Below are 27,141 nucleotides of genomic sequence, written 5' to 3'. Positions count from 1 at the left end.
AAATAGAATCCCTGTGTGAGGCGGAGCCAGACACGACCAGAAAGGGGGAGAGAGAGGGAGGGAGAGAGAGAGAGAGAGAGAGAGAGAGAGAGAGAGAGAGAGAGAGAGAGAGAGAGAGAGAGAGAGACAGACAGACAGAGAAAGAGAGAGATAGAGAGAGAGAGAGAGAGAGAGAGAGAAATAGAAAGAGAAAGAGAAAGACAGACACACACACACAAACAGGAATTAAAACAGAAGAGGGTAGTTACAATTAAGAGTTAGAGGTTAAGGAATATGATAGAGCCTGCTGTTAAAGGGACGGGTTTTGCACTGTGAAAACCTGCAAATTCGTAAAAAAAAAAATTCATATCTAACTTAACGATTCATTAAAACTATTAACAACTCAATATTCAACAATAAAGTCTAAATTACCTCATGTTTGCCGTCCTTAACACAATAAACTCCACCATCTTACTGATGGAGATATTTCCTCTCATGTTAAATTTTAAGTTCATAACAATAATTTTGAATATTATTAAATCAGCATTAAGGACACTCATTCTATATTCCAAAAGTAGACTGGAGAGACGGGTGGGGGGAGGGGGGATAGATGAAAGAAGGATAGTAAAATATCATAGATTGTGTGATAGAAAACCCATGATTAGTGATGGATAGAAGTAACGCAAAAAAAAAATAGGTACGCGTATAAAGCAAGGTTGTGGTTCGAGGGTGATAAACAGGTGGGAGGTGACATAGTTGAAGAAATAGAGAGGGAGTAGATGAATAGTTGAAAAGGGAGAGTTGAACCAAACAGCTGTACCCCGGGGGATGAGACTTGTCAGGTTGGAGAATTCACATTGATTTAGCATTCTCAAAGTACCTATGTAATGAATAGTTTACGTACACACGCAATCGAGTATTTTACATACGCAATTGTGTATTTTACACACACAATTGTGTATTTTACATACACAATCGAGTATTTTACATACACAATCGAGTATTTTACATACGCAATCGAGTATTTTACATACGCAATTGTGTATTTTACACACACAATTGTGTATTTTACATACACAATCGAGTATTTTACATACACAATCGAGTATTTTACATACACAATCGAGTATTTTACATACACAATTGAGTATTTTACATACACAATCGAGTATTTTACATACACAATTGAGTATTTTACACACACAATTGAGTATTTTACATACACAATTGTGTATTTTACACACACAGTCGAGTATTTTACACACGCAATTGAGTATTTTACATACACAATCGAGTATTTTACATACACAATTGAGTATTTTACACACACAATTGTGTATTTTACACACACAATCGAGTATTTTACATACACAATTGAGTATTTTACATACACAATCGAGTATTTTACACACACAATTGAGTATTTTACACACACAATTGAGTATTTTACATACACAATCGAGAATTTTACACAATCGAGTATTTTACATACACAATCGAGTATTTAACTCACGCTATCGAGTATTATTTGGTATGGCGTAATGTATTTGATAGCTCCAATGTTAATGGACATAAACTTGTGAATTCTTCAATGAAAAAGGGAAACTGGCGGTAAACTCAAACACGTGGATGACGCCCAACAGTCAGGTGGATCTGACTGTTGTGTGGCCAGAGTCTCACCTGAGGGCTGAGGTGACTGTCTCCTGACTGTGTCTGTGCTTCTGTCACCCCCCCTGACTGACTGTCACCACCTAACAGTTCAGTGACCAAGCGATTATTTACTAACCACATGACTGTCAATGACAGTCCCACACCGCAGTCGTGTCACCACTGCCAGTCTCACGTGAAACTCTGGACCTGTCACAATGAAACCTGCAATTCAGGAAGACTCTGTAAACCACTAACAACTTTAGCATGATATAATCAATCGAAGCATCATATAAATCAATACAAAGTATATCATCTGTATACAAAAGATACACTGATAAGTATTGGGGCAATACAGAAGCCAGTTTCCCTAAAATACACAATACAACGGGGACACAAATACCCAGTGGAACCACTGTATTATTGGTTGGGTAACTGTAATGAATTTTGGTGTTTGTAATGCAGTTTCTATAGGTAATTTATATTATAATTTTAAGTATAAATGAACCCATAGTAGAAAACATTTTAATTCTTATATATATATATTTAATCCGATTTGTTTATATATAATATTTAGTAATCGCTCAGTAATGTGGTAAATAAGGTTATATATTACAATGCTTTACAATGAGCTGATGGGGGAGGAGGAATTTTAAGTTTGAAAATGTCAAAACATCTGCTAAGTGGAAAAGATTATAATGAGACTAGTAAGGGGGCTAGTAGAGAGGGCGTGAGGCTAGTTAGTTGTGCTGTCGGGCTAGTTTTAGTGTTGGGCTTAAGACCTATCAACCTCTGGAGGGTTATTAAGACCACCGCAACACCTTACTGACCAAGCAGCGAGTATACTTTAGTCCTGGACATACTGTAGAGACTGTTGTGGTTCCACTGAATACTCGAATCCCCCAGTATACCACAGCACATAGGGCTGCGTGCAAGAAGGACACACAGCGATATACAAAACTCCAGATTAGTGCCCCTCTAGTCTGTATCCACATGAACCTGACCACACTCGCTAACACCTCTATAATATACTTATGTTTCTCAATCTTCACTACATTGTCCAAGTTGAAATATATATATATATATATATATATATATATATATATATATATATATATATATACATATATACATATATATATATGTATATACATATATATATATGTATATATATATATACATATATATATATATATATATATATATATACATATATATATACATATATATATATACATATATATATTTATATATATATATATATATATATATATATATATATATATATATATATATATATATATATATATATATATATATATATATATATATATATATAATTTTCAATGTATAACCAGGTGCAAACTGCAGCAATCTCACATGAATGTGGATAGTAAATAAACTTCTCTAGTATCATAAACACAACAGAGGTATTGAAAGCAATTTACAATACATGTAGCATCGTGTTAGATGTAAATGCATGAACTTTGGTTGGCAGAGTAACTCGTCTTGAACATGGGGGGGAAGCAGAGTCCTAGCATACGACGCCGCCGCCGACTCTACGAGACGGCTCTGTTTACCAACACCACAATTTCAGTCAGTGACTCGGCGTTATAAGAGATGTGGCAACGCCAGAGATGTGGCACCGCCATGAAGCAAGTGACCAATGAACTCCACGTCGGCTGTGTTTGTCAACAATGAACCCACGTGGGAAGTGTTTGTCAACAATGAACCCACGTGGGAAGTGTTTGTCAACAATGAACCCACGTGGGAAGTGTTTGTCAACAAGAACCCACGTGGGAAGTGTTTGTCAACAAGAACCCACGTGGGAAGTGTTTGTCAACAAGAACCCACGTGGGAAGTGTTTGTCAACAATAGACATATCTGGCATATGGATGATGAAGAGCAACTAAAGAGGTAGCCGCGTTGGCCACCAGTGAGGTACGGTCATGGACCAGGATACACCAAGCCTTTACGTCTCCTCTGACGAAACCTGTACATCTTTCAAGGAACATGGCTTCTTAGTCTGTTTATGAACCAGTTAGTGAGATTAGAAACTTCGCAAACCAAGGTTATTATTGTTATAAACACCCTTGTACTGCTTAACTCATAAACGGCTTAATAAATGTAACAGCAGCCGCCATGATTGAATGATGTATGGGTTTCGTAAACGAACACGTAAATGCTTGGTAAATTCTGGTGTTGGCGACTGGGCTGGGACCTCGACCTAGCGTCCACGAAGGAGGGCAAGAGCACACACACAGACCTGAGAACATACCCAGGGAGGGGAAACTGGGGTAGGGCCCCTCGGGTCCTGTCCCCTTTCCTGGGGGAAGGAATAGCCATGCACCCACCCTTCACCCGGGGTATAGAAAGCTGTACAAGGCAAGGAAATGCCACACCAGGGTGCCATACCAGGGTGCCACACCAAGGTGCCACTCACCAGGGCACTCTGCCCCCCCCCCCCACCCCTCCTTGAGTATGGGCTCAGATCCTTACAGGCCATGCACTCTAACGAACCTAAACCTATAATAAATATGGGGTTTAATGTTATTATGTAACCTATGTACAGAGATGGAGACGTTAACCACATACAAGGCCTCCCAAGCATTAAATTGAGGAAATGTCTATTTACGTCAAACTTCTACCAAAAGTACAAACGTTCAGACCATTAGTGTGTGTGGAACTATAGTGTCGGTACCCTAACCTAACAACTCTTTTTTTGTGTTTTTTTGCAAATGGAACTTTGTTCTGCCGCTGACAAAGTACATAGAGAACAGTTCCTTAGTCGTGAATTCATACATACCTATATATATATATATATATATATATATATATATATATATATATATATATATATATATATATATAATATTATTCTTTCAGATTATGGTAATGAGATCAAAAAGTTATTTACCCAGCTACTCCAAGCTTAGGAAGAATGCATGAACATATGATCAAACTGTCCTGTGATTTTCTGATGTTTTTAATAATAAATTTATATTTGTGTCTGAAATTAAAAAAGCCAACACCCACATGGTATGGTCCTTCATGCCCCCGGCCACGTGATAGGGTGTGGCTGGTGTGGTCTGGGAACACCCGTTTACCTTCCACCAGCCACCTGTTGAGGGTGTGGCTGGTGTGGTCTGGGAACACCCGTTTACCTTCCACCAGCCACCTGTTGAGGGTGTGGCTGGTGTGGTCTGGGAACACCCGTTTACCTTCCACCAGCCACCTGTTGAGGGTGTGGCTGGTGGGGTATGTTTAACGCATGCACATAGCCACAGTACAGAGGGTGCCTGCTGGGAGCCACACCACCCTCTTAGTCTCTATAAGCCACACCAACTGCTGAACTCAAAAGAAATTGATCTTGACGTGTTTTGAACGTTCAACGATGGAGCGCGAATGGATGAACAGTTGCGGGTTTAAGCCGAGAGGCAGGTTGAGGTGTGGGTGTGTGGGTGTGGCGAGGCAGGCAGCAGCGAGGGTGTGGTGGTGAATCAAGCTGGATGACGCAAGTGGGCGTCGACGTCTTAGATGTCCAGCGGCATGTCGGCGCTGCCCTCGACGACGTCCAGCTCGTCGTCGCCATCCTCGGCGTCGTCGTCGACGTAGTTACTGACCTCCTCGCTGTTGACCACCGCCTCTGTCACAGGTGAGCAGCGAAATTGTTATAACTGCATAAACAACTTTAGACACACACACCCACCAGGGGACTCGAACCCTCGCCAGCACAGATCCTACACAACACCTGGTATAGCTGGTGCGCATTAAACCCACTGCACCAAACTCAGAGCTGTATATATATATATATATGTATATAATATATAAGTATGGGAAGGGGAGGAATTATCAGGGAAAAGTACCAAGCCTTTACGATTATATAGCACTGGGAAGGGGGTCAGGATAAGGATTTGGGATGACACTGGGGGTGGGGGGGGGGGTGTGGAAGGAATGGTGTCCAACCACTTGGACGGTCGAGGATTGAACGCCGACCTGCAAGAAGCGAGACCGTCGCTCTACCGTCCAGCCCAAGTGGTTGGACAATAATTATGAGGAGAAGGAGGGAATGTAGGCAAAGAAGGGAAGATATATGGAGCAGAGATATGTAGTAAGTGTAAAAGTAAGAGAACTAATTAGGCACATGTTGACCAAACCACATATCAGAAATGTATGTCAAGTCGATGTGACTCGTCGTCTGCATATCCTCCAGTCTCAGGAGACTATAGAGTTGTGCCCTGGTTGTCAGTCCTGGTGCAGCGTCTGGTGTGACTGATGAGGCCAATCCGAGAGTGGCAGTCCATCCCACACCGAGCACAAACGAAGTCTGTTTCTGGTCTGTCCTGGCTACCGGCTTTCCTTCTCTGTCTCTTTGCCTCTGATTGCTTGGTAAATAACTCCTTGAACTTGGAGAGATCTGTTTGAACATCAAGATCGACTTCCATGGCTTTCAGGTCCCTCTTGCATACGTCTTTGTACCGTAGCTGGGGCTTGCCTGTTGGACGCTTTCCCTGCATCAGCTCTCCGTACAGGAGATCCTTGGAGATCCTGCCGTCGCCCATTCGCACAACGTGCCCGAGCCAGCGCATTCGTCTCTGTTTCAGCATTGTGTACATGCTGGTGATTCTTGCTCTCCCCAAGACGTTGTTGTTTGTCACCTTGTCCTGCCAGGTGATGTCCAAGATGTGTCTAAGGCAGCGCATGTGGTAGGCATTCAGCTGTCTTTCCTGACGGGCGCGGAGTGTCCAAGACTCACTGCCATAAAGGAGAGTGCTCAGGACACAGGCTCTGTAAACCTGAATCTTTGTATACTCAGTCAGCCTATTGTTGGCCCACACTCACTTTGTCAGTCTGGACATGGTAGTAGATGCCTTACCGATGCGTTTGTTTAGCTCCGTATCAAGAGAGAGGGAGTCAGAGATTGTGGAGCCCAGGTACACGAAGTCGTGAACGACTTCCAGTTTGGAATCAGAGATGCCGATGTCAGGTGGGGAGTCCACTCCTTGTCCCATGACTTGTGTTTTCTTCAGGCTGATGGTGAGTCCGAAACTCCGGTAAGCCTCGCTGAAGCGGGTTATGAGCCGTTGGAGGTCTTCGGCTGAGTGGGCAGTGACTGCTGCGTCGTCGGCAAAAAGGAAGTCGCGCAGACACCTCAGCCGAACCTTCGTCTTGGCTCTCAGCCTGGCGAGGTTGAAGGTCTTCGTCAGATCTATGAAGGCTACGAAGAGTGGCGGCTTCTGTTCCCTGCATTTCTCCTGCAGTTGTCTGAGGAAAAGGACCATGTCGATGGTGGACCTGTCAGCTCTGAATCCGCATTGTGATTCTGGATAGACTCTCTCTGCACGTACTTGGAGCCTCTTCAATGTGACTCGAGCAAACAGCTTTCCGACAATACTGAGGAGGGAGATGACACGGTAATTGTTGCAGTCGCCCCTGTCACCTTTATTCTTATACAGCGTGACGATGTTGGCGTCCCTCATGTCCTGTAGCACCTCTCCTTCTTACCAGCAGATACAGGATTTCATGCAGCTCTCGACAGGTCGATTCGCTGTCGAGCTCCATTAACACAGGCAGACACTCAATGGTGCTCAGGGAGTCTTCGGTGACCACATTGTCCCTGGCGTATAGCTCAGAGTAGTGCTCGACCCAGCGCTTCAGCTGCAGTGTCTGGTCCTGAATCACCTCACCAGTGGCAGATTTCAGAGGAGCGGTCTTCCTCTGGATTGGGCCGAGGGCCTGCTTGATGCCGTCATACATTCCCCTTACATTGCCTCTATCCGCTGCAGTCTGTATCTGGGAGCAGAGCTGGAGCCAATAGTTGTTGGCACATCGCCTGGCGCTCTGCTGCACTTTGCAGCGGACGGCCCGAAGGATCTGTAAGTTGCGCTGACTTGGGCAGGCTTTGTAGGCTGCCAAGGCGTTTCTCTTCTCTTCGATTACAGGTGTCATCTCTTCCGAGTGAGCCTCGAACCAGTCTGCCGACCTGCTGGTCTTCTTACCGAAGATGGACATGGCAGAGTTGAACACAGCGTCTCTGAAGTGCTCCCATCTTCCATCGTCTGCATAGGTCTATATTTATGGTGAGTAAGAGCAAGGTGCTTGGCCCCAGTAAAGTGGAATCCTTTCGTGACTTTGACTCAGCGTTGCTTGAGCTGTTGTGGACGGTTGGGCCACAAAAACAGATTAGATAATTACCAAGTGGAAGCACTTTGCCAAGAGGACTATACCGCACCTGGAATTGATACGACGGCCAGAAGCTGAAATATTAGGGCAATGAGGTAGGATATGAGGACAAGGAGCTGGGATATGAGGACAAGGAGCTGGGATATGAGGACAAGGAGCTGGAATATGAGGACAAGGAGCTGGGATATGTGGACAAGGAGCTGGGATATGAGGACAAGGAGCTGGAATATGAGGACAAGGAGCTGATATATGTGGACAAGGAGCTGGGATATGAGGACAAGGAGCTGGGATATGAGGAGAAACAACTGGGTTATGAGGACAAAGAGCTGGGATATGAGGACAAGGAGCTGGGATATGATGACAAGGAGCTGGGATATGAGGCCAAGGAGCTGAGACATGAGAACAAGGAGCTGGGATATGAGAACAAGGAGCTGGGATATGAGGACAAGGAGCTGGGATATGAGGACAAGGAGCTGGGATATGAGGACAAGGAGCTGGGATATGAGGACAAGGAGCTGGGATATGAGGACAAGGAGCTGGGATATGAGGACAAAGAGCTGGGATATGAGGACAAAGAGCTGAGACATGAGAACAAGGAGCTGGGATATGAGAACAAGGAGCTGGGATATGTGGACAAAGAGCTGGGATATGAGGACAAGGAGCTGGGATATGAGGACAGAGAGCTTGAACACGAGCACTGAGGGGGAAAAGAACGGAGCTCAACCACTTGGACCATGGGGGATCGAACTCCAGCCATGCAAGAAGCGAATTCGTCGTTGTCCCGACCAATCCAAACACTTAAAAAAGGTGTTAGATTAGTTTATGTATAATTAATAATCCCTAATTAATTATAGGTATGTGATAACCGATAACTTTGGCTTGACAGAATTTAAGATGTGAATTCAAATTAATGATGTTGGCATATTGAGTGTGTTTTGATTAAGGAATCAATTGATGAGTTGAATGTTTTGTGTAGATTTCATATTTTATTTTGAGCTGGTTGAAATTGATCTCAGTTTCAAATCCTGAAAATATATAGAGAGCTGTAAGAATTGGGGACAGAAATGTGAAGTATTAACACACACACAACTCAAGCTGAAAACTCTTGTTAACACCCTGACACAGTGAGTGATTTTTCCCCCCATGTTCTGCATGATAACTGATCTCTGGCCTGTGTTGAAAACTTACTGAAAAGTTGCATATCTTTCAAATTTTCCTTCAAAATAATTGTGTGTATATTTATTTTGAAAAGATAAGATTTGTCTTTCTAATTTCATTTGGCATTTGAAAAAACCTTATGCAAATTTATAATATATTTCATCTTGTCTTCCAGGACAATGGTTCGACCCCCGTCCGCGCTCCCATGATTGTCTCACTTGTTTAATTGTAATTGAAGTCTAAATTACTTGTATTTCATCCCCCCCCCCCCATTACGTGTCAAATTACACACCACTATTACACTGAAGGGGAGGGGGGGGGGGGAAGGTCGAAGTTGTTCCTATGTAAACATAAATGTTAATGGTTCAGCATTAACAGTAACAATAAGATATATATATATATATATATATATATATATATATATATATATATATATATATGTGTGTGTGTGTGTGTGTGTGTGTGTGTGTGTGTGTGTGTGTGTGTGTGTGTGTGTGTGTGTGTGTGTATGTGTGTGTATGTGTGTGTGTGTGTATGTGTGTGTGTGTGTGTGTATGTGTGTGTGTGTGTGTGTGTGTGTGTGTGTGTATTCTGGATATTTTGGGTTATAAAATGCAAGAATAGGAATTTTAATTCGTAAAGTGATCAATTAATTGATATGAACAAGTGAGAGGCGAGCGAGGTTTCACACGCTGGGACGCCGGTAATGAGGAGGTGGTTGTGGTGTACCACAGTTGGTCACATTAACAACGTAACAAGGAGGTACGTACCACAGTTAGGCGTGCCCCGGGTACGTGTCTTGGGCAGCTCCACGCCGTGACGATCCACGCACCAACATACCCCTGCCCCGGCATGGCACTGGGTACCCTGGTAGTACCCCTCGCTGTCACACTCAGGGATGTATCCTCCTGTATACATATGTATCTTGTATACACACATGCTACACTGCATTATATATATATAGGCAATTAATCATTAACTTAATTTTTTTTTTACTTTATATTTCTCTGAGCATATTTTCAGGATTTAATGGAATTCCAGGGTATACTCAAATAGATTAACTCCATCATATCTTACCCAGAAGACCCTTGCTGGCTTTGCGGAGCGCCGCGCACGGCCGCTCGGACTTGTCGAAACATTTACACCATTCCCGGGCCGACAGGAAGATGTCCCTGCAAGGAGAGCAGGAAGAAGTATTGGATTTGTGTAGGTTGGTTAATTATCCAATGTGGTCATGAGGCGATGTATATGTGTATGACAGTATACCCTACAGTATACCCTACAGTATACCATACAATACCCTACAGTATACCGTACAGTATACCATACAATACCCTACAGTATACCCTACAGTATACCATACAATACCATACAGTATACCCTACAGTATACTCTTCAATACCTTACAGTATACCCTACAGTACCCTACAGTATATCCTACAGTATACCCTACAGTATACTCTACAATACCCTACAGTATACCCTACAATACCCTACAGTATACTTTACAATACCCTACAGTACCCTACAGTATATCCTACAGTATACCCTACAGTATACTCTACAATACCCTACAGTATACCCTACAATACCCTACAGTATACTTTACAATACCCTACAGTATACCCTACAATATACCCTACAGTATACCCTACAGTATACTTTACAATACCCTACAGTATACAATGCAATACCCTACAGTATATCCTACAATACCCAACAGTATAACCTACAATACCCTACAGTATACCCAACAATACCCTACAGTATACAAAACAATACCCTACAGTATACCCAATAATACCCCACAGTATACCCTACAGTATACCCAACAATACCCTACAGTATACCCAAAAATATGAATTTTTAGCTTAAGTGTTAAATAATATACCTGCAATCTCTTCTTATATCCCAGCTCCTTGTCCTCATACCCCAGCTCCTTGTCCTCATACCCCAGCTCCTTGTCCTCATACCCCAGCTCCTTGTCCTCATATCCCAGCTCCTTGTCCTCATACCCCAGCTCCTTGTCCTCAAATCCCAGCTCCTTGTCCTCATACCCCAGCTCCTTGTCCTCATACCCCATCTCCTTGTCCTCATATCCCAGCTCCTTGACCTCATATCCCAGCTCCGTGTCCTCATATCCCAGCTCCTTTTCCTCATATCCCAGCTCCTTGTCCTCATATCCCAGCTCCTTGTCCTCATATCCCAGCTCCTTGTTCTTATACCCCAGTTCCTTGTCCTAATACCCCAGCTCCTTGTCCTCATATCCCAGCTCCTTCTCCTCATATCCCAGCTCCTTGTTCTTATACCCCAGTTCCTTGTCCTCATACCCCAGCTCCTTGTCCTCATATCCCAGCTCATTGTCCTCATATCCCAGCTCCTTGTCCTCATATCCCAGCTCCTTGTTCTTATACCCCAGTTCCTTGTCCTAATACCCCAGCTCCTTGTCCTCATATCCCAGCTCCTTGTCCTCATATCCCAGCTCCTTGTTCTTATACCCCAGTTCCTTGTCCTCATATCCCAGCTCCTTGTCCTCATATCCCAGCTCCTTGTTCTTATACCCCAGTTCCTTGTCCTAATACCCCAGCTCCTTGTCCTCATATCCCAGCTCCTTGTCCTCATATCCCAGCTCCTTGTTCTTATACCCCAGTTCCTTGTCCTAATACCCCAGCTCCTTGTCCTCATATCCCAGCTCCTTGTCCTCATATCCCAGCTCTTTGTCCTCATATCCCAGCTCCTTGTTCTTATACCCCAGTTCCTTGTCCTCATATCCCAGCTCCTTGTCTTCATATCCCAGCTCCTTGTCCTCATATCCCAGCTCCTTGTTCTTATACCCCAGTTCCTTGTCCTCATATCCCAGCTCCTTGACCTCATATCCCAGCTCCGTGTCCTCATATCCCAGCTCCTTTTCCTCATATCCCAGCTCCTTGTCCTCATATCCCAGCTCCTTGTCCTCATATCCCAGCTCCTTGTTCTTATACCCCAGTTCCTTGTCCTAATACCCCAGCTCCTTGTCCTCATATCCCAGCTCCTTGTCCTCATATCCCAGCTCCTTGTCCTCATATCCCAGCACCTTGTCCTCATATCCCAGCTCCTTGTCCTCATAACCCAGCTCCTTGTCATCATACCCCAGCTCCTTGTCCTCATATCGCACTCCCCCAAGGTGCGTTGACCTACCTACCCATGGAGCGTCGACCCACCTACCTCCCCAAGGAGCGTCGACCCACCTACCTCCCCAAGGAGCGTTGACCCACCTACCCAAGGAGCGTTGACCCACCTACCTATCCAGGTCGCAGCGGTCAATAAAAGGTTTGATGCACCGTTCGTGGTCGTCATGCTCCAGCTGGTAGAGTTCCTTCACACTCAGACGACCGTCCCCGTCGTTGTCCAGGTGTCCCAGCATCCAGGACACCTCGGGCTTGCACCAGGACGGAGCTGCAACACACAAGCACCTCTATTATCTACCTGGAGAAACAAAATCTACCTCGATCATTAAGGCAAAAGGTGGGTGAGGTGCGACCTTCGACAAGCCGCGGGTATCCTGTCCTCGTCGAGGTGTACCATATGCAACCCATCCTCCAAATTGACAGGATGGTTTAAATTAAGTACATTTCCTGACTGTCATATAAAGTACATTATTGCACTTATGGGGCTGTTGCATTTACCTCCCCATTTTTGGAGGACGGGCTGACCATATATCATGGCTCGTGTGGGCCACACGCACCAGCGTCCTCTGGTGGTGGTGGGGTAGATGAGGTACTACTTAGGATGACTGGTTGGGAGTGGGGAGGTATTTGGTGATAACAGGGACAAGGGTCCGAGGGACGAGTGGCCTGATTAGGGACTGAGGGCTAGTGTGATGTGTGTGTGTGTGTGTGTGTGTGTGTGTGTGTGTGTGTGTGTGTGTGTGTGTGTGTGTGTGTGTGTGTGTGTGTGTGTGTGTGTGTGTATACTCACCTATTTGTATTCACCTAGCTGTGCTTGCGTGGGTTGAGCTCTGGCTCTTTGGTCCCGCCTCTCAACTGTCAATCAACAGGTGTACAGGTTCCTGAGCCTACTGGGCTCTATCATATCTACACTTGAAACTGTGTATGGAGTCAGCCTCCACCACATCACTGCCTAATGCATTCCATTTGTCAACCACTCTGACACTAAATAAATTCTTTCTAATATCTCTGTGGCTCATTTGGGCACTCAGTTTCCACCTGTGTCCCCTTGTGCGTGTTCCCCTTGTGTTAAATAGCCTGTCTTTATCTACCCTGTCAATTCCCCTGAGAATCTTGTACGTGGTGATCATATCCCCCCTAACTCTTCTGTCTTCCAGCGAAGTGAGGTTTAATTCCCGTAGTTCCTCGTATCCTCGTAACTCATACCTCTCAGCTCGGGTACTAGTCTGGTGACAAACCTTTGAACCTTTTCCAGTTTAGTCTTATGCTTGACTAGATATAGACTCCATGCTGGTGCCGCATACTCCAGGATTGGTCTGACATATGTGGTATATAATGTTCTGAAAGATTCCTTACACAAGTTTCTAAATGCCGTTCTTATGTTAGCCAACCTGGCATATGCTGCTGATGTTATCCTCTTGATATGAGCTTCAGGGGACAGGTCTGGCGTGATATCAACCCCCAGGTCTTTCTCTCTCTCTGACTCTTGAAGTATTTCATCTCCCAAGTGATACCTTGTATCTGGTCTCCTGCTTCCTACCCCTATCTTCATTACATTACATTTGCTTGGATTAAACTCTAACAACAAAACTCTGTGTGAACTCTTTGTTAAACTGTGTGTGTGTGTGTGTGTGTACTCACCTATTTGTGCTTGCGGGGGTTGAGCTTTGGCTCTTTGGTTCCGCCTCTCAACTGTCAATCAACTGGTGTACAGATTCCTGAGCCTATTGGGCTCTATCATATCTACATTTAAAACTGTGTATGGAGTCAGCCTCCACCACATCACTGCCTAATACATTCCATCCGTTAACTACTCTGACACTGAAAAAGTTCCTTCTAACGTCTCTGTGGCTCATGTGGGTACTCAGTTTCCACCTGTGTCCCCTTGTTCGCGTCCCACCAATGTTGAATAGTTCATCATTGTTTACCCGGTCGATTCCTCTGAGGATTTTGTAAGTTGTGATCATGTCTCCCCTTACTCTTCTGTCTTCCAGTGTCGTAAGGTGCATTTCCCGCAGCCTTTCCTCGTAACTCATGCCTCTTAGTTCTGGGACTAGTCTAGTGGCATACCTTTGGACTTTTTCCAGCTTCGTCTTGTGCTTGACAAGGTACGGGCTCCATGCTGGGGCCGCATACTCCAGGATTGGTCTTACTTATGTGGTGTACAAGATTCTGAATGATTCCTTACACAGGTTCTTGAACGCTGTTCTGATGTTAGCCAGCCTCGCATATGCCGCAGACGTTATTCTTTTTATGTGGGCTTCAGGAGACAGGTTTGGTGTGATATCAACTCCTAGATCTTTCTCTCTGTCCGTTTCATTAAGTACTTCACCTCCTATTCTGTATCCTGTGTCTGGCCTCCTATTTCCACTGCCTTGTTTCATTACTTTGCATTTACTCGGGTTGAACTTCAACAGCCATTTGTTGGACCATTCACTCAGTCTGTCTAGGTCATCTTGTAGCCTCCTACTATCGTCCTTAGTTTCAATCCTCCTCATAATTTTTGCATCATCGGCAAACATTGAATGAAACGATTCTATACCCTCTGGGAGATCATTTACATATATCAGAAACAGTATAGGTCCAAGGACTGACCCCTGCGGGACTCCACTTGTAACGTCTCGCCAATCTGAGACCTCACCCCTCACACTGACTCGTTGTCTCCTGTCGCTTAGGTACTCCTTTATCCAATGGAGTACCTTCCCTTTCATTCCAGCCTGCATCTCCAGCTTTTTCACTAGCCTCAGGTGTGTGCGTGCGTGTGTGTGTGTGTGTGTGTGTGTGTGTGTGTGTGTGTGTGTGTGTGTGTGTGTGTGTGTGTGTGAGTACAGACCTGCATACAGGTGTGGAGCCTTACCTTTAGTGACAGCGTTGGCTCTGGAGCGGGTGTCGGCCATGATGACAGAGAACCAGTCCAGCATCCTGTTCCCCATAGCTTCCAGGGCCTCCTGGGTGCACTCTGTAAGGGGGCAATACCTGCTCTTAGCTCCCATGTAAAGCATCTCCCATGTAAGACATCTTGGATCCCATGCAAAGGGTTCGTATCCCCATGTAAGACATCTTGGATCCCATGCAAAGGGTTCGTATCCCCATGTAAGACATCTTGGATCCCATGCAAAGGGTTCGTATCCCCATGTAAGACATCTTGGATCCCATGCAAAGGGTTCGTATCCCCATGTAAGACATCTTGGATCCCATGCAAAGGGTTCGTATCCCCATGTAAGACATCTTGGATCCCATGCAAAGGGTTCGTATCCCCATGTAAGACATCTTGGATCCCATGCAAAGGGTTCGTATCCCCATGTAAGACATCTTGGATCCCATGCAAAGGGTTCGTATCCCCATGTAAGACATCTTGGATCCCATGCAAAGGGTTCGTATCCCCATGTAAGACATCTTGGATCCCATGCAAAGGGTTCGTATCCCCATATAAGACATCTTGGATCCCATGCAAAGGGTTCGTATCCCCATGTAAGACATCTTGGATCCCATGCAAAGGGTTCGTATCCCCATGTAAGACATCTTGGATCCCATGCAAAGGGTCCGTATCCCCATGTAAGACATCCAGATCCTCTGAAAGGTGTCTTGGGTCCCGCAAATGACTTCTCGGATCGTTTGAGATCTTATGTAAGGCTCTCTTATCCCCCTTTAAGACGCCTCGAACCCCCTTGAAAGGCGTACTTCTGTTACCAGTACTTTGTAACACCTGTTACCAGTACTTTGCAACATCTGTTACCAGTACTTTGCAACATCCGTTACCAGCACTTTGCAACATCTGTTACCAGCACTTTGCAACATCCGTTACCAGCACTTTGCAACATCCGTTACCAGTACTTTGCAACATCTGTTACCAGCACTTTGCAACATCTGTTACCAGCACTTTGCAACATCTGTTACCAGCACTTTGCAACATCTGTTACCAGCACTTTGCAACATCTGTTACCAGCACTTTGCAACATCCGTTACCAGCACTTTGCAACATCCGTTACCAGTACTTTGCAACATCTGTTACCAGCACTTTGCAACATCTGTTACCAGCACTTTGCAACATCTGTTACCAGCACTTTGCAACATCCGTTACCAGCACTTTGCAACATACGTTACCAGTACTTTGCAACATCTGTTACCAGCACTTTGCAACATCCGTTACCAGCACTTTGCAACATCTGTTACCAGCACTTTGCAACATCTGTTACCAGCACTTTGCAACATCTGTTACCAGTACTTTGCAACATCTGTTACCAGCACTTTGCAACATCTGTTACCAGCACTTTGCAACATCTGTTACCAGCACTTTGCAACTGGATTCAATATTCAGTACAAAATCACCCAAATTTGTTCATTTTGTAATTCAGTTTACATGATTTGCAACTTAAGAACCCAAGTAATATTATTGGTACTATTGAAATAATTTAGCATTAGCAAATGTTTATTACAAGTTGCAAAATGTATATTAATCTGAAGTTAGTTCAATAAACATTGCAATTGAGGTGTTTCATGCTTGCAAGGCTTACCATTTGGACCCCAGACTGTGTTGGTGGCTTTGTGGGTTGCTTCGTTGTTGCCCCGAGTCCACTGGCGCCTCTGTGCCTGTGGGGAAAGTTGCAGGTCAGTTGTGTCTTGTTGCACAGATATTGTTACACCTTTGTACTTGGTCACAGCTAATGTACAGACGGTGTTAGACGCCGGTAAGATGGGTCATTACAGACTGTGCAACATGTGTCACCATCACCCCAGACTGTGCAACATGTGTCATCATCACCTCAGACTGTGCAACATGTGTCACCATCACCACAGACTGTTCAACATGTGTCACCATCACCCCAGACTGTGCAACATGTGTCATCATCACCTCAGACTGTGCAACATGTGTCACCATCACCACAGACTGTGCAACATGTGTCACCATCACCCCAGACTGTGCAACATGTGTCCCCATCACCCCAGACTGTGCAACATGTGTCACCATCACCACAGACTGTGCAACATGTGTCCCCATCACCATAGACTGTGCAACATGTGTCACCATCACCCCAGACTGTGCAACATGTGTCCCCATCACCCCAGACTGTGCAACATGTGTCACCATCACCCCAGACTGTGCAACATGTGTCCCCATCACCACAGACTGTGCAACATGTGTCCCCATCACCACAGACTGTGTAACATGTGTCACCATCACCCCAGACTGTGCAACATGTGTCCCCATCACCACAGACTGTGCAACATGTGTCACCATCACCCTAGACTGTGCAACATGTGTCACCATCACCCCAGACTGTGCAACATGTGTCATCATCACCTCAGACTGTGCAACATGTGTCACCATCACCACAGACTGTGCAACATGTGTCACCATCACCACAGACTGTGCAACATGTGTCACCATCACCACAGACTGTGCAACATGTGTCACCATCACCCCAGACTGTGCAACATGTGTCATCATCACCTCAGACTGTGCAACATGTGTCACCATCACCCCAGACTGTGCAACATGTGTCCCCATCACCCCAGACTGTGCAACATGTGTCCCCATCACCCCAGACTGTGCAACATGTGTCACCATCACCCCAGACTGTGCAACATGTGTCACCATCACCACAGACTGTTCAACATGTGTCACCATCACCCTAGACTGTGCAACATGTGTCACCATCACCCCAGACTGTGCAACATGTGTCACCATCACCCCAGACTGTGCAACATGTGTCACCATCACCCCAGACTGTGCAACATGTGTCACCATCACCCCAGACTGTGCAACATGTGTCACCATCACCCCAGACTGTGCAACATGCGTCACCATCACCCCAGACTGTGCAACATGTGTCACCATCACCCCAGACTGTGCAACATGCGTCACCATCACCCCAGACTGTGCAACATGTGTCACCATCACCCCAGACTGTGCAACATGTGTCACCATCACCCCAGACTGTGCAACATGTGTCACCATCACCCCAGACTGTGCAACATGCGTCACCATCACCCCAGACTGTGCAACATGTGTCACCATCACCCCAGACTGTGCAACATGCGTCACCATCACCCCAGACTGTGCAACATGTGTCCCCATCACCCCAGACGGTGCAACATGTGTCACCATCACCCCAGACTGTGCAACATGCGTCACCATCACCACAGACTGTGCAACATGTGTCCCCATCACCCCAGACTGTTCAACATGTGTCACCATCACCCCAGACTGTGCAACATGCGTCACCATCACCACAGACTGTGCAACATGTGTCACCATCACCCCAGACTGTTCAACATGTGTCACCATCACCCCAGACTGTGCAACATGCGTCACCATCACCACAGACTGTGCAACATGTGTCCCCATCACCCCAGACTGTGCAACATGTGTCACCATCACCCCAGACTGTGCAACATGTGTCACCATCACCCCAGACTGTGCAACATGCGTCACCATCACCACAGACTGTGCAACATGTGTCCCCATCACCCCAGACTGTGCAACATGTGTCACCATCACCCCAGACTGTGCAACATGTGTCACCATCACCCCAGACTGTTCAACATGCATCACAACAAGAACACTGAGAACAAGAACAGTGACTCACGTTGTATTTGTCCATCTGTCTGTAGTTCTCCTTCTTGTACTTGCCGTTGAACTTCTTATAGTTGTTCTTGACTCTGCCAAGACGGCTGCGGACTCTGTTAGCATACTTCTCACCATCCCTGTTGTGTTTCTCCCGTCTGTTGCCGTTGTCTCTGTTGCGTGCCTGTTGCTGGCCCTCCCTGAGGCGCCCGCGTGTGCTGTTGTCCCTATCCTCCGCCCTGCTGAAGGATGAGGATGCTGTCGAGGAGGAAGAGGTGGAGGATGAGTCCGAGGAGGACGGGTCGGAGGAGAGAGCCTGGGCCAGGGGCTCGTCCTTGGTGGCTCGGAGCTTGCTGATGTAGGCGTCATGGCGCTCCCTCTGTCGCTCCTTCTTCGATGTGTGTGTGCTGCCCTCTGGAATAGTGAAGGACGGTGTGAGGGTGTGTGGGTAGCTGGGGTGTGTGGGTAGCTGGGGTGTGTGGGTAGCTGGGGTGTGTGGGTAGTTGGGGTGTGTGGGTAGCTGGGGTGTGTGGGTAGCTGGGGTGTGTGGGTAGCTGGGGTGTGTGGGTAGCTGGGGTGTGTGGGTAGCTGGGGTGTGACGGTAGCTGGGGTGTGTGGGTAGCTGGGGTGTGAGGGTAGCTGGGGTGTGTGGGTAGCTGGGGTGTGTGGGTAGCTAGGGTGTGTGGGTAGCTGGGGTGTGTGGGTAGCTGGGGTGTGTGGGTAGCTGGGGTGTGTGGGTAGCTGGGGTGTGTGGGTAGCTGGGGTGTGTGGGTAGCTGGGGTGTGTGGGTAGCTGGGGTGTGTGGGTAGCTGGGGTGTGAGGGTAGCTGGGGTGTGAGGGTAGCTGGGGTGTGTGGGTAGCTGGGGTGTGTGGGTAGCTGGGGTGTGTGGGTAGCTGGGGTGTGAGGGTGTGTGGGTAGCTGGGGTGTGTGGGTAGCTGGGGTGTGTGGGTAGCTGGGGTGTGAGGGTAGCTGGGGTGTGTGGGTAGCTGGGGTGTGTGGGTAGCTGGGGTGTGTGGGTAGCTGGGGTGTGTGGGTAGCTGGGGTGTGTGGGTAGCTGGGGTGTGAGGGTGTGTGGGTAGCTGGGGTGTGTGGGTAGCTGGGGTGTGAGGGTAGCTGGGGTGTGTGGGTAGCTGGAGTGTGTGGGTAGCTGGAGTGTGAGGGTAGCTGGGGTGTGTGGGTAGCTGGGGTGTGAGGGTAGCTGGGGTGTGTGGGTAGCTGGGGTGTGAGGGTAGCTGGGGTGTGTGGGTAGCTGGGGTGTGTGGGTAGCTGGGGTGTGAGAGAAGCTGGGGTGTGTGGGTAGCTGGGGTGTGTGGGTAGCTGGGGTGTGAGGGTAGCTGGGGTGTGTGGGTAGCTGGGGTGTGTGGGTAGCTGGGGTGTGAGGGTAGCTGGGGTGTGTGGGTAGCTGGGGTGTGTGGGTAGCTGGGGTGTGTGGGTAGCTGGGGTGTGTGGGTAGCTGGGGTGTGTGGGTAGCTGGGGTGTGTGGGTAGCTGGGGTGTGAGGGTGTGTGGGTAGCTGGGGTGTGTGGGTAGCTGGGGTGTGTGGGTAGCTGGGGTGTGAGGGTAGCTGGGGTGTGTGGGTAGCTGGGGTGTGTGGGTAGCTGGGGTGTGTGGGTAGCTGGGGTGTGAGGGTAGCTGGGGTGTGTGGGTAGCTGGGGTGTGTGGGTAGCTGGGGTGTGAGGGTAGCTGGGGTGTGTGGGTAGCTGGGGTGTGTGGGTAGCTGGGGTGTGAGAGTAGCTGGGGTGTGTGGGTAGCTGGGGTGTGTGGGTAGCTGGGGTGTGTGGGTAGCTGGGGTGTGTGGGTAGCTGGGGTGTGTGGGTAGCTGGGGTGTGAGGGTAGCTGGGGTGTGTGGGTAGCTGGGGTGTGTGGGTAGCTGGGGTGTGTTGGTAGCTGGGGTGTGTGGGTAGCTGGGGTGTGTGGGTAGCTGGGGTGTGTGGGTAGCTGGGGTGTGTGGGTAGCTGGGGTGTGTGGGTAGCTGGGGTGTGAGGGTAGCTGGGGTGTGAGGGTAGCTGGGGTGTGAGGGTGTGTGGGTAGCTGGGGTGTGTGGGTAGCTGGGGTGTGTGGGTAGCTGGGGTGTGTGGGTAGCTGGGGTGTGAGGGTAGCTGGGGTGTGTGGGTAGCTGGGGTGTGTGGGTAGCTGGGGTGTGTGGGTAGCTGGGGTGTGTGGGTAGCTGGGGTGTGTGGGTAGCTGGGGTGTGAGGGTGTGTGGGTAGCTGGGGTGTGTGGGTAGCTGGGGTGTGAGGGTAGCTGGGGTGTGTGGGTAGCTGGAGTGTGTGGGTAGCTGGAGTGTGAGGGTAGCTGGGGTGTGTGGGTAGCTGGGGTGTGAGGGTAGCTGGGGTGTGTGGGTAGCTGGGGTGTGAGGGTAGCTGGGGTGTGTGGGTAGCTGGGGTGTGTGGGTAGCTGGGGTGTGAGAGAAGCTGGGGTGTGTGGGTAGCTGGGGTGTGTGGGTAGCTGGGGTGTGAGGGTAGCTGGGGTGTGTGGGTAGCTGGGGTGTGTGGGTAGCTGGGGTGTGAGGGTAGCTGGGGTGTGTGGGTAGCTGGGGTGTGTGGGTAGCTGGGGTGTGTGGGTAGCTGGGGTGTGTGGGTAGCTGGGGTGTGTGGGTAGCTGGGGTGTGTGGGTAGCTGGGGTGTGAGGGTGTGTGGGTAGCTGGGGTGTGTGGGTAGCTGGGGTGTGTGGGTAGCTGGGGTGTGAGGGTAGCTGGGGTGTGTGGGTAGCTGGGGTGTGTGGGTAGCTGGGGTGTGTGGGTAGCTGGGGTGTGAGGGTAGCTGGGGTGTGTGGGTAGCTGGGGTGTGTGGGTAGCTGGGGTGTGAGGGTAGCTGGGGTGTGTGGGTAGCTGGGGTGTGTGGGTAGCTGGGGTGTGAGGGTAGCTGGGGTGTGTGGGTAGCTGGGGTGTGTGGGTAGCTGGGGTGTGTGGGTAGCTGGGGTGTGTGGGTAGCTGGGGTGTGTGGGTAGCTGGGGTGTGAGGGTAGCTGGGGTGTGTGGGTAGCTGGGGTGTGTGGGTAGCTGGGGTGTGTTGGTAGCTGGGGTGTGTGGGTAGCTGGGGTGTGTGGGTAGCTGGGGTGTGTGGGTAGCTGGGGTGTGTGGGTAGCTGGGGTGTGTGGGTAGCTGGGGTGTGAGGGTAGCTGGGGTGTGAGGGTAGCTGGGGTGTGAGGGTAGCTGGGGTGTGAGGGTGTGTGGGTAGCTGGGGTGTGTGGGTAGCTGGGGTGTGTGGGTAGCTGGGGTGTGAGAGTAGCTGGGGTGTGTGGGTAGCTGGGGTGTGTGGGTAGCTGGGGTGTGTGGGTAGCTGGGGTGTGTGGGTAGCTGGGGTGTGTGGGTAGCTGGGGTGTGAGGGTAGCTGGGGTGTGTGGGTAGCTGGGGTGTGTGGGTAGCTGGGGTGTGTTGGTAGCTGGGGTGTGTGGGTAGCTGGGGTGTGTGGGTAGCTGGGGTGTGTGGGTAGCTGGGGTGTGTGGGTAGCTGGGGTGTGTGGGTAGCTGGGGTGTGAGGGTAGCTGGGGTGTGAGGGTAGCTGGGGTGTGAGGGAAGCTGGGGTGTGAGGGTGTGTGGGTAGCTGGGGTGTGTGGGTAGCTGGGGTGTGTGGGTAGCTGGGGTGTGTGGGTAGCTGGGGTGTGAGGGTAGCTGGGGTGTGAGGGTGTGTGGGTAGCTGGGGTGTGTGGGTAGCTGGGGTGTGAGGGTAGCTGGGGTGTGTGGGTAGCTGGGGTGTGTGGGTAGCTGGGGTGTGAGGGTAGCTGGGGTGTGTGGGTAGCTGGGGTGTGAGGGTAGCTGGGGTGTGAGGGTAGCTGGGGTGTGTGGGTAGCTGGGGTGTGAGGGTAGCTGGGGTGTGTGGGTAGCTGGGGTGTGTGGGTAGCTGGGGTGTGTGGGTAGCTGGGGTGTGAGGGTAGCTGGGGTGTGTGGGTAGCTGGGGTGTGAGGGTAGCTGGGGTGTGTGGGTAGCTGGGGTGTGAGGGTAGCTGGGGTGTGAGGGTAGCTGGGGTGTTTGGGTAGCTGGGGTGTGAGGGTAGCTGGGGTGTGTGGGTAGCTGGGGTGTGTGGGTAGCTGGGGTGTGTGGGTAGCTGGGGTGTGTGGGTAGCTGGGGTGTGAGGGTAGCTGGGGTGTGAGGGTAGCTGGGGTGTGAGGGTAGCTGGGGTGTGTGGGTAGCTGGGGTGTGTGGGTAGCTGGGGTGTGTGGGTAGCTGGGGTGTGTGGGTAGCTGGGGTGTGTGGGTAGCTGGGGTGTGTGGGTAGCTGGGGTGTGTGGGTAGCTGGGGTGTGTGGGTAGCTGGGGTGTGTGGGTAGCTGGGGTGTGTGGGTAGCTGGGGTGTGTGGGTAGCTGGGGTGTGTGGGTAGCTGGGGTGTGTGGGTAGCTGGGGTGTGTGGGTAGCTGGGGTGTGTGGGTAGCTGGGGTGTATGGGTAGCTGGGGTATGTGGGTAGCTGGGGTGTGTGGGTAGCTGGGGTGTGTGGGTAGCTGGGGTGTGAGGGTAGCTGGGGTGTGTGGGTAGCTGGGGTGTGAGGGTAGCTGGGGTGTGTGGGTAGCTGGGGTGTGTGGGTAGCTGGGGTGTGTGGGTAGCTGGGGTGTGTGGGTAGCTGGGGTGTGTGGGTAGCTGGGGTGTGTGGGTAGCTGGGGTGCGTGGGTAGCTGGGGTGTGTGGGTAGCTGGGATGTGTGGGTAGCTGGGGTGTGTGTCTAGCTGGGGTGTGTGGGTAGCTGGGGTGTGTGGGTAGCTGGGGTGTGAGGGTAGCTGGGGTGTGTGGGTAGCTGGGGTGTGAGGGTAGCTGGGGTGTGTGGGTAGCTGGGGTGTGTGGGTAGCTGGGGTGTGAGGGTAGCTGGGGTGTGTGGGTAGCTGGGGTGTGAGGGTAGCTGGGGTGTGTGGGTAGCTGGGGTGTGTGGGTACCTGGGGTGTGAGGGTAGCTGGGGTGTGTGGGTAGCTGGGGTGTGAGGGTAGCTGGGGTGTGTGGGTAGCTGGGATGTGTGGGAAGCTGGGGTGTGTGGGTAGCTGGGGTGTGTGGGTAGCCGGGATGTGAGGGTAGCTGGGGTGTGCGGGTAGCTGGGGTGTGTGGGTAGCTGGGGTGTGAGGGTAACTGGGGTGTGAGGGTAGGTGGTGTGTGTGGGTAGCTGGGGTGTGTGGGTAGCTGGGGTGTGTGGGTAGCTGGGATGTGTAGATAGCTGGAGTGAGAGGGTAGCTGGGGTGTGAGGGTAGCTGGGGTGTGTGGGTAGCTGGGGTGTGAGGGTAGCTGGGGTGTGAGGGTAGCTGGGGTGTGTGGGTAGCTGGGGTGTGAGGGTAGCTGGGGGTGTGAGGGTAGCTGGGGTGTGAGGGTAGCTGGGGTGTGTGGGTAGCTAGGGTGTGAGGGTAGCTGGGGTGTGAGGGTAGCTGGGGTGTGAGGGTAGCTGGGGTGTGTGGGTAGCTGGGGTGTGAGGGTAGCTGGGGTGTGTGGGTAGCTGGAGTGTGTGGGTAGCTGGGGTGTGTGGGTAGCTGGGGTGTGAGGGTAGCTGGGGTGTGAGGGTAGCTGGGGTGTGTGGGTAGCTGGGGTGTGTGTAGCTGGGGTGTGAGGGTAGCTGGGGTGTGTGAATAGCTGGGGTGTGTGGGTAGCTGGGGTGTGTGGGTAGCTGGGGTGTGTGGGTAGCTGGGGTGTGTGGGTAGCTGGGGTGTGTGGGTAGCTGGGGTGTGTGGGTAGCTGGGGTGTGTGGGTAGCTGGGGTGTGAGGGTAGCTGGGGTGTGTGGGTCGCTGGGGTGTGAGGGTAGTTGGGGTGTGTGGGTAGCTGGGGTGTGAGGGTAGCTGGGGTGTGAGGGTAGCTGGGGTGTGTGGGTAGCTGGGGTGTGAGGGTAGCTGGGGTGTGAGGGTAGCTGGGGTGTGAGGGTAGCTGGGGTGTGAGGGTAGCTGGGGTGTGTGGGTAGCTGGGGTGTGAGGGTAGCTGGGGTGTGTGGGTAGCAGGAGTGTGTGGGTAGCTGGGGTGTGTGGGTAGCTGGGGTGTGATGGTAGCTGGGGTGTGTGGGTAACTGGGGTGTGAGGGTAACTGGGGTGTGTGGGTAGCTGGGGTGTGAGGGTGGCTGGGGTGTGAGGGTAGCTGGGGTGAGAGGGTAGCTGGGGTGTGGGGGTTGCTGGGGTGTGAGGGTAGCTGGGGTGTGAGGGTAGCTGGAGTGTGAGGGTAGCTGGGGTGTGAGGGTAGCTGAGGTGTGAAAGTAGCTGGGGTCTGATGGTAGCTGGGGTGTGAGGGTAGCTGGGGTGTGAGGGTAGCTGGGGTGTGAGGGTAGCTGGGGTGTGTGGGTAGCTGGGGTGTGAGGGTAGCTGGGGTGTGTGGGTAGCTGGAGTGTGTGGGTAGCTGGGGTGTGTGGGTAGCTGGGGTGTGAGGGTAGCTGGGGTGTGTGGGTAGCTGGGGTGTGAGGATAGCTGGGGTGTGTGGGTAGCTGGGGTGTGAGGGTAGCTGGGGTGTGTGGGTAGCTGGGGTGTGAGGGTAGCTGGGGTGTGAGAGTAGCTGGGGTGTGAGGGTAGCTGGGGTGTGAGGGTAGCTGGGGTGTGTGGGTAGCTGGGGTGTGAGGGCAGCTGGGGTGTGTGGGTAGCTGGAGTGTGTGGGTAGCTGGGATGTGTGGGTAGCTGGGGTGTGAGGCTAGCTGGGGTGTGACTGTAGCTGGGGTGTGTGGGTAGCTGGGGTGTGTGTAGCTGGGGTGTGAGGGTAGCTGGGGTGTGTGGATAGCTGGGGTGTGTGGGTAGCTGGGGTGTGTGGGTAGCTGGGGTGTGTGGGTAGCTAGGGTGTGTGGGTAGCTGGGGTGTGTGGGTAGCTGGGGTGTGTGGGTAGCTGGGGTGTGAGGGTAGCTGGGGTGTGTGGGTAGCTGGGGTGTGAGGGTAGCTGGGGTGTGAGGGTAGCTGGGGTGTGAGGGTAGCTGGGGTGTAAGGGTAGCTGGGGTGTGTGGGTAGCTGGGGTGTGTGGGTAGCTGGGGTGTGAGGGTAGCTGGGGTGTGAGGGTAGCTGGGGTGTGAGGGTAGCTGGGGTGTGAGGGTAGCTGGGGTGTGTGGGTAGCTGGGGTGTGAGGGTAGCTGGGGTGTGTGGGTAGCTGGAGTGTGTGGGTAGCTGGGGTGTGTAGGTAGCTGGGGTGTGAGGGTAGCTGGGGGGTGTGGGTAGTTGGGGTGTGAGGGTAGCTGGGGTGTGTGGGTAGCTGGGGTGTGAGGGTAGCTGGGGTGTGAGGGTGGCTGGGGTGTGAGGGTAGCTGGGGTGTGAGGGTAGCTGGGGTGTTAGGGTAGCTGGGGTGTGGGGGTTGCTGGGGTGTGAGGGTAGCTGGGGTGTGAGGGTAGCTGGGGTGTGAGGGTAGCTGGGGTGTGAGCGTAGCTGAGGTGTGAGGGTAGCTGGGGTCTGATGGTAGCTGGGGTGTGAGGGAAGCTGGGGTGTGAGGGTAGCTGGGGTGTGAGGGTAGCTGAGGTGTGTGGGTAGCTGGGGTGTGAGGGTAGCTGGGGTGTGTGGGTAGCTGGGGTGTGTGGGTAGCTGGGGTGTGTGGGTAGCTGGGGTGTGTGGGTAGCTGGGGTGTGTGGGTAGCTGGGGTGTGAGGGTAGCTGGGGTGTGTGGGTAGCTGGGGTGTGACGGTAGCTGGGGTGTGTGGGTAGCTGGAGTGTGTGGGTAGCTGGGGTGTGTGGGTAGCTGGGGTGTGAGGGTAGCTGGGGTGTGTGGGTAGCTGGGGTGTGAGGGTAGCTGGGGTGTGTGGGTAGCTGGGGTGTGAGGGTAGCTGGGGTGTGAGGGTGGCTGGGGTGTGAGGGTGGCTGGGGTGTGAGGGTAGCTGGGGTGTGAGGGTAGCTGGGGTGTGAGGGTAGCTGGGGTGTGAGGGTAGCTGGGGTGTGAGGGTAGCTGGAGTGTGGGTGTAGTTGGGGTGTGAGGGTAGCTGGGGTGTGTGGGTAGCTGGGGTGTGAGACTGTGAGGGTAGCTGGGATGTGGGGGTAGCTGGGGTGTGTGGGTAGCTGGGGTGTGTGGGTAGCTGGGGTGTGAGGGTACCTGGGGTGTGTGGGTAGCTGGGGTGTGAGGGTAGCTGGGGTGTGTGGGTAGCTGGGGTGTAAGGGTAGCTGGGGTGTGTGGGTAGCTGGGGTGTGAGGGTAGCTGGGGTGTGAGGGTAGCTGGGGTGTGAGGGTAGCTGGGGTGTGAGGGTAGCTGGGGTGTAAGGGTAGCTGGAGTGTGAGGGTAGCTGGGGTGTGTAGGTAGCTGTGGTGTGAGGGTAGCTGGGGTGTGTAGGTAGCTGGGGTGTGAGGGTAGCTGGGGTGTGTGGGTAGCTGGGGTGTGAGGGTAGCTGGGGTGTGAGGGTAGCTGGGGTGTGAGGGTAGCTGGGGTGTGAGGGTAGCTGGGGTGTGAGGGTAGCTGGGGTGTGAGGGTAGCTGGGGTGTGGGGGTAGCTGGGGTGTGAGGGTAGCTGGGGTGTGAGGCTGTGAGGGTAGCTGGGGTGTGAGGGTAGCAAGGGTGTGAGGGTAGCTGGGGTGTGGGGGTAGCTGGGGTGTGAGGG

General features: G+C 51.0%; 1 protein-coding gene across 1 annotated transcript in view; it reads right to left on the bottom strand.

Moving 5' to 3' along the window:
- Window positions 1-2,952: 2,952 nt before the first annotated feature.
- Window positions 2,953-27,141, bottom strand: part of Cow (Proteoglycan Cow) — a 70,183-nt gene continuing 45,994 nt past the window's right edge. Inside the window, exons 3-9 of the mRNA XM_069322784.1 lie at window positions 18,725-19,116; window positions 16,649-16,724; window positions 14,992-15,093; window positions 12,249-12,402; window positions 10,045-10,139; window positions 9,738-9,875; window positions 2,953-5,272 (exon numbers count right to left, since the gene is read on the bottom strand). Coding sequence (XP_069178885.1) covers window positions 5,160-5,272; window positions 9,738-9,875; window positions 10,045-10,139; window positions 12,249-12,402; window positions 14,992-15,093; window positions 16,649-16,724; window positions 18,725-19,116 — 1,070 coding nt within the window. The 3' untranslated portion in view covers window positions 2,953-5,159. The remainder of the gene's footprint in view (window positions 5,273-9,737; window positions 9,876-10,044; window positions 10,140-12,248; window positions 12,403-14,991; window positions 15,094-16,648; window positions 16,725-18,724; window positions 19,117-27,141) is intronic.

The sequence above is a fragment of the Procambarus clarkii genome, chromosome 11 (genome assembly GCF_040958095.1).
Source record: "Procambarus clarkii isolate CNS0578487 chromosome 11, FALCON_Pclarkii_2.0, whole genome shotgun sequence".
NCBI lineage: Eukaryota > Metazoa > Arthropoda > Malacostraca > Decapoda > Cambaridae > Procambarus > Procambarus clarkii.
Note: the sequence above shows the minus strand (reverse complement) of the source record. Positions and strands in the feature narration are given on the sequence as shown.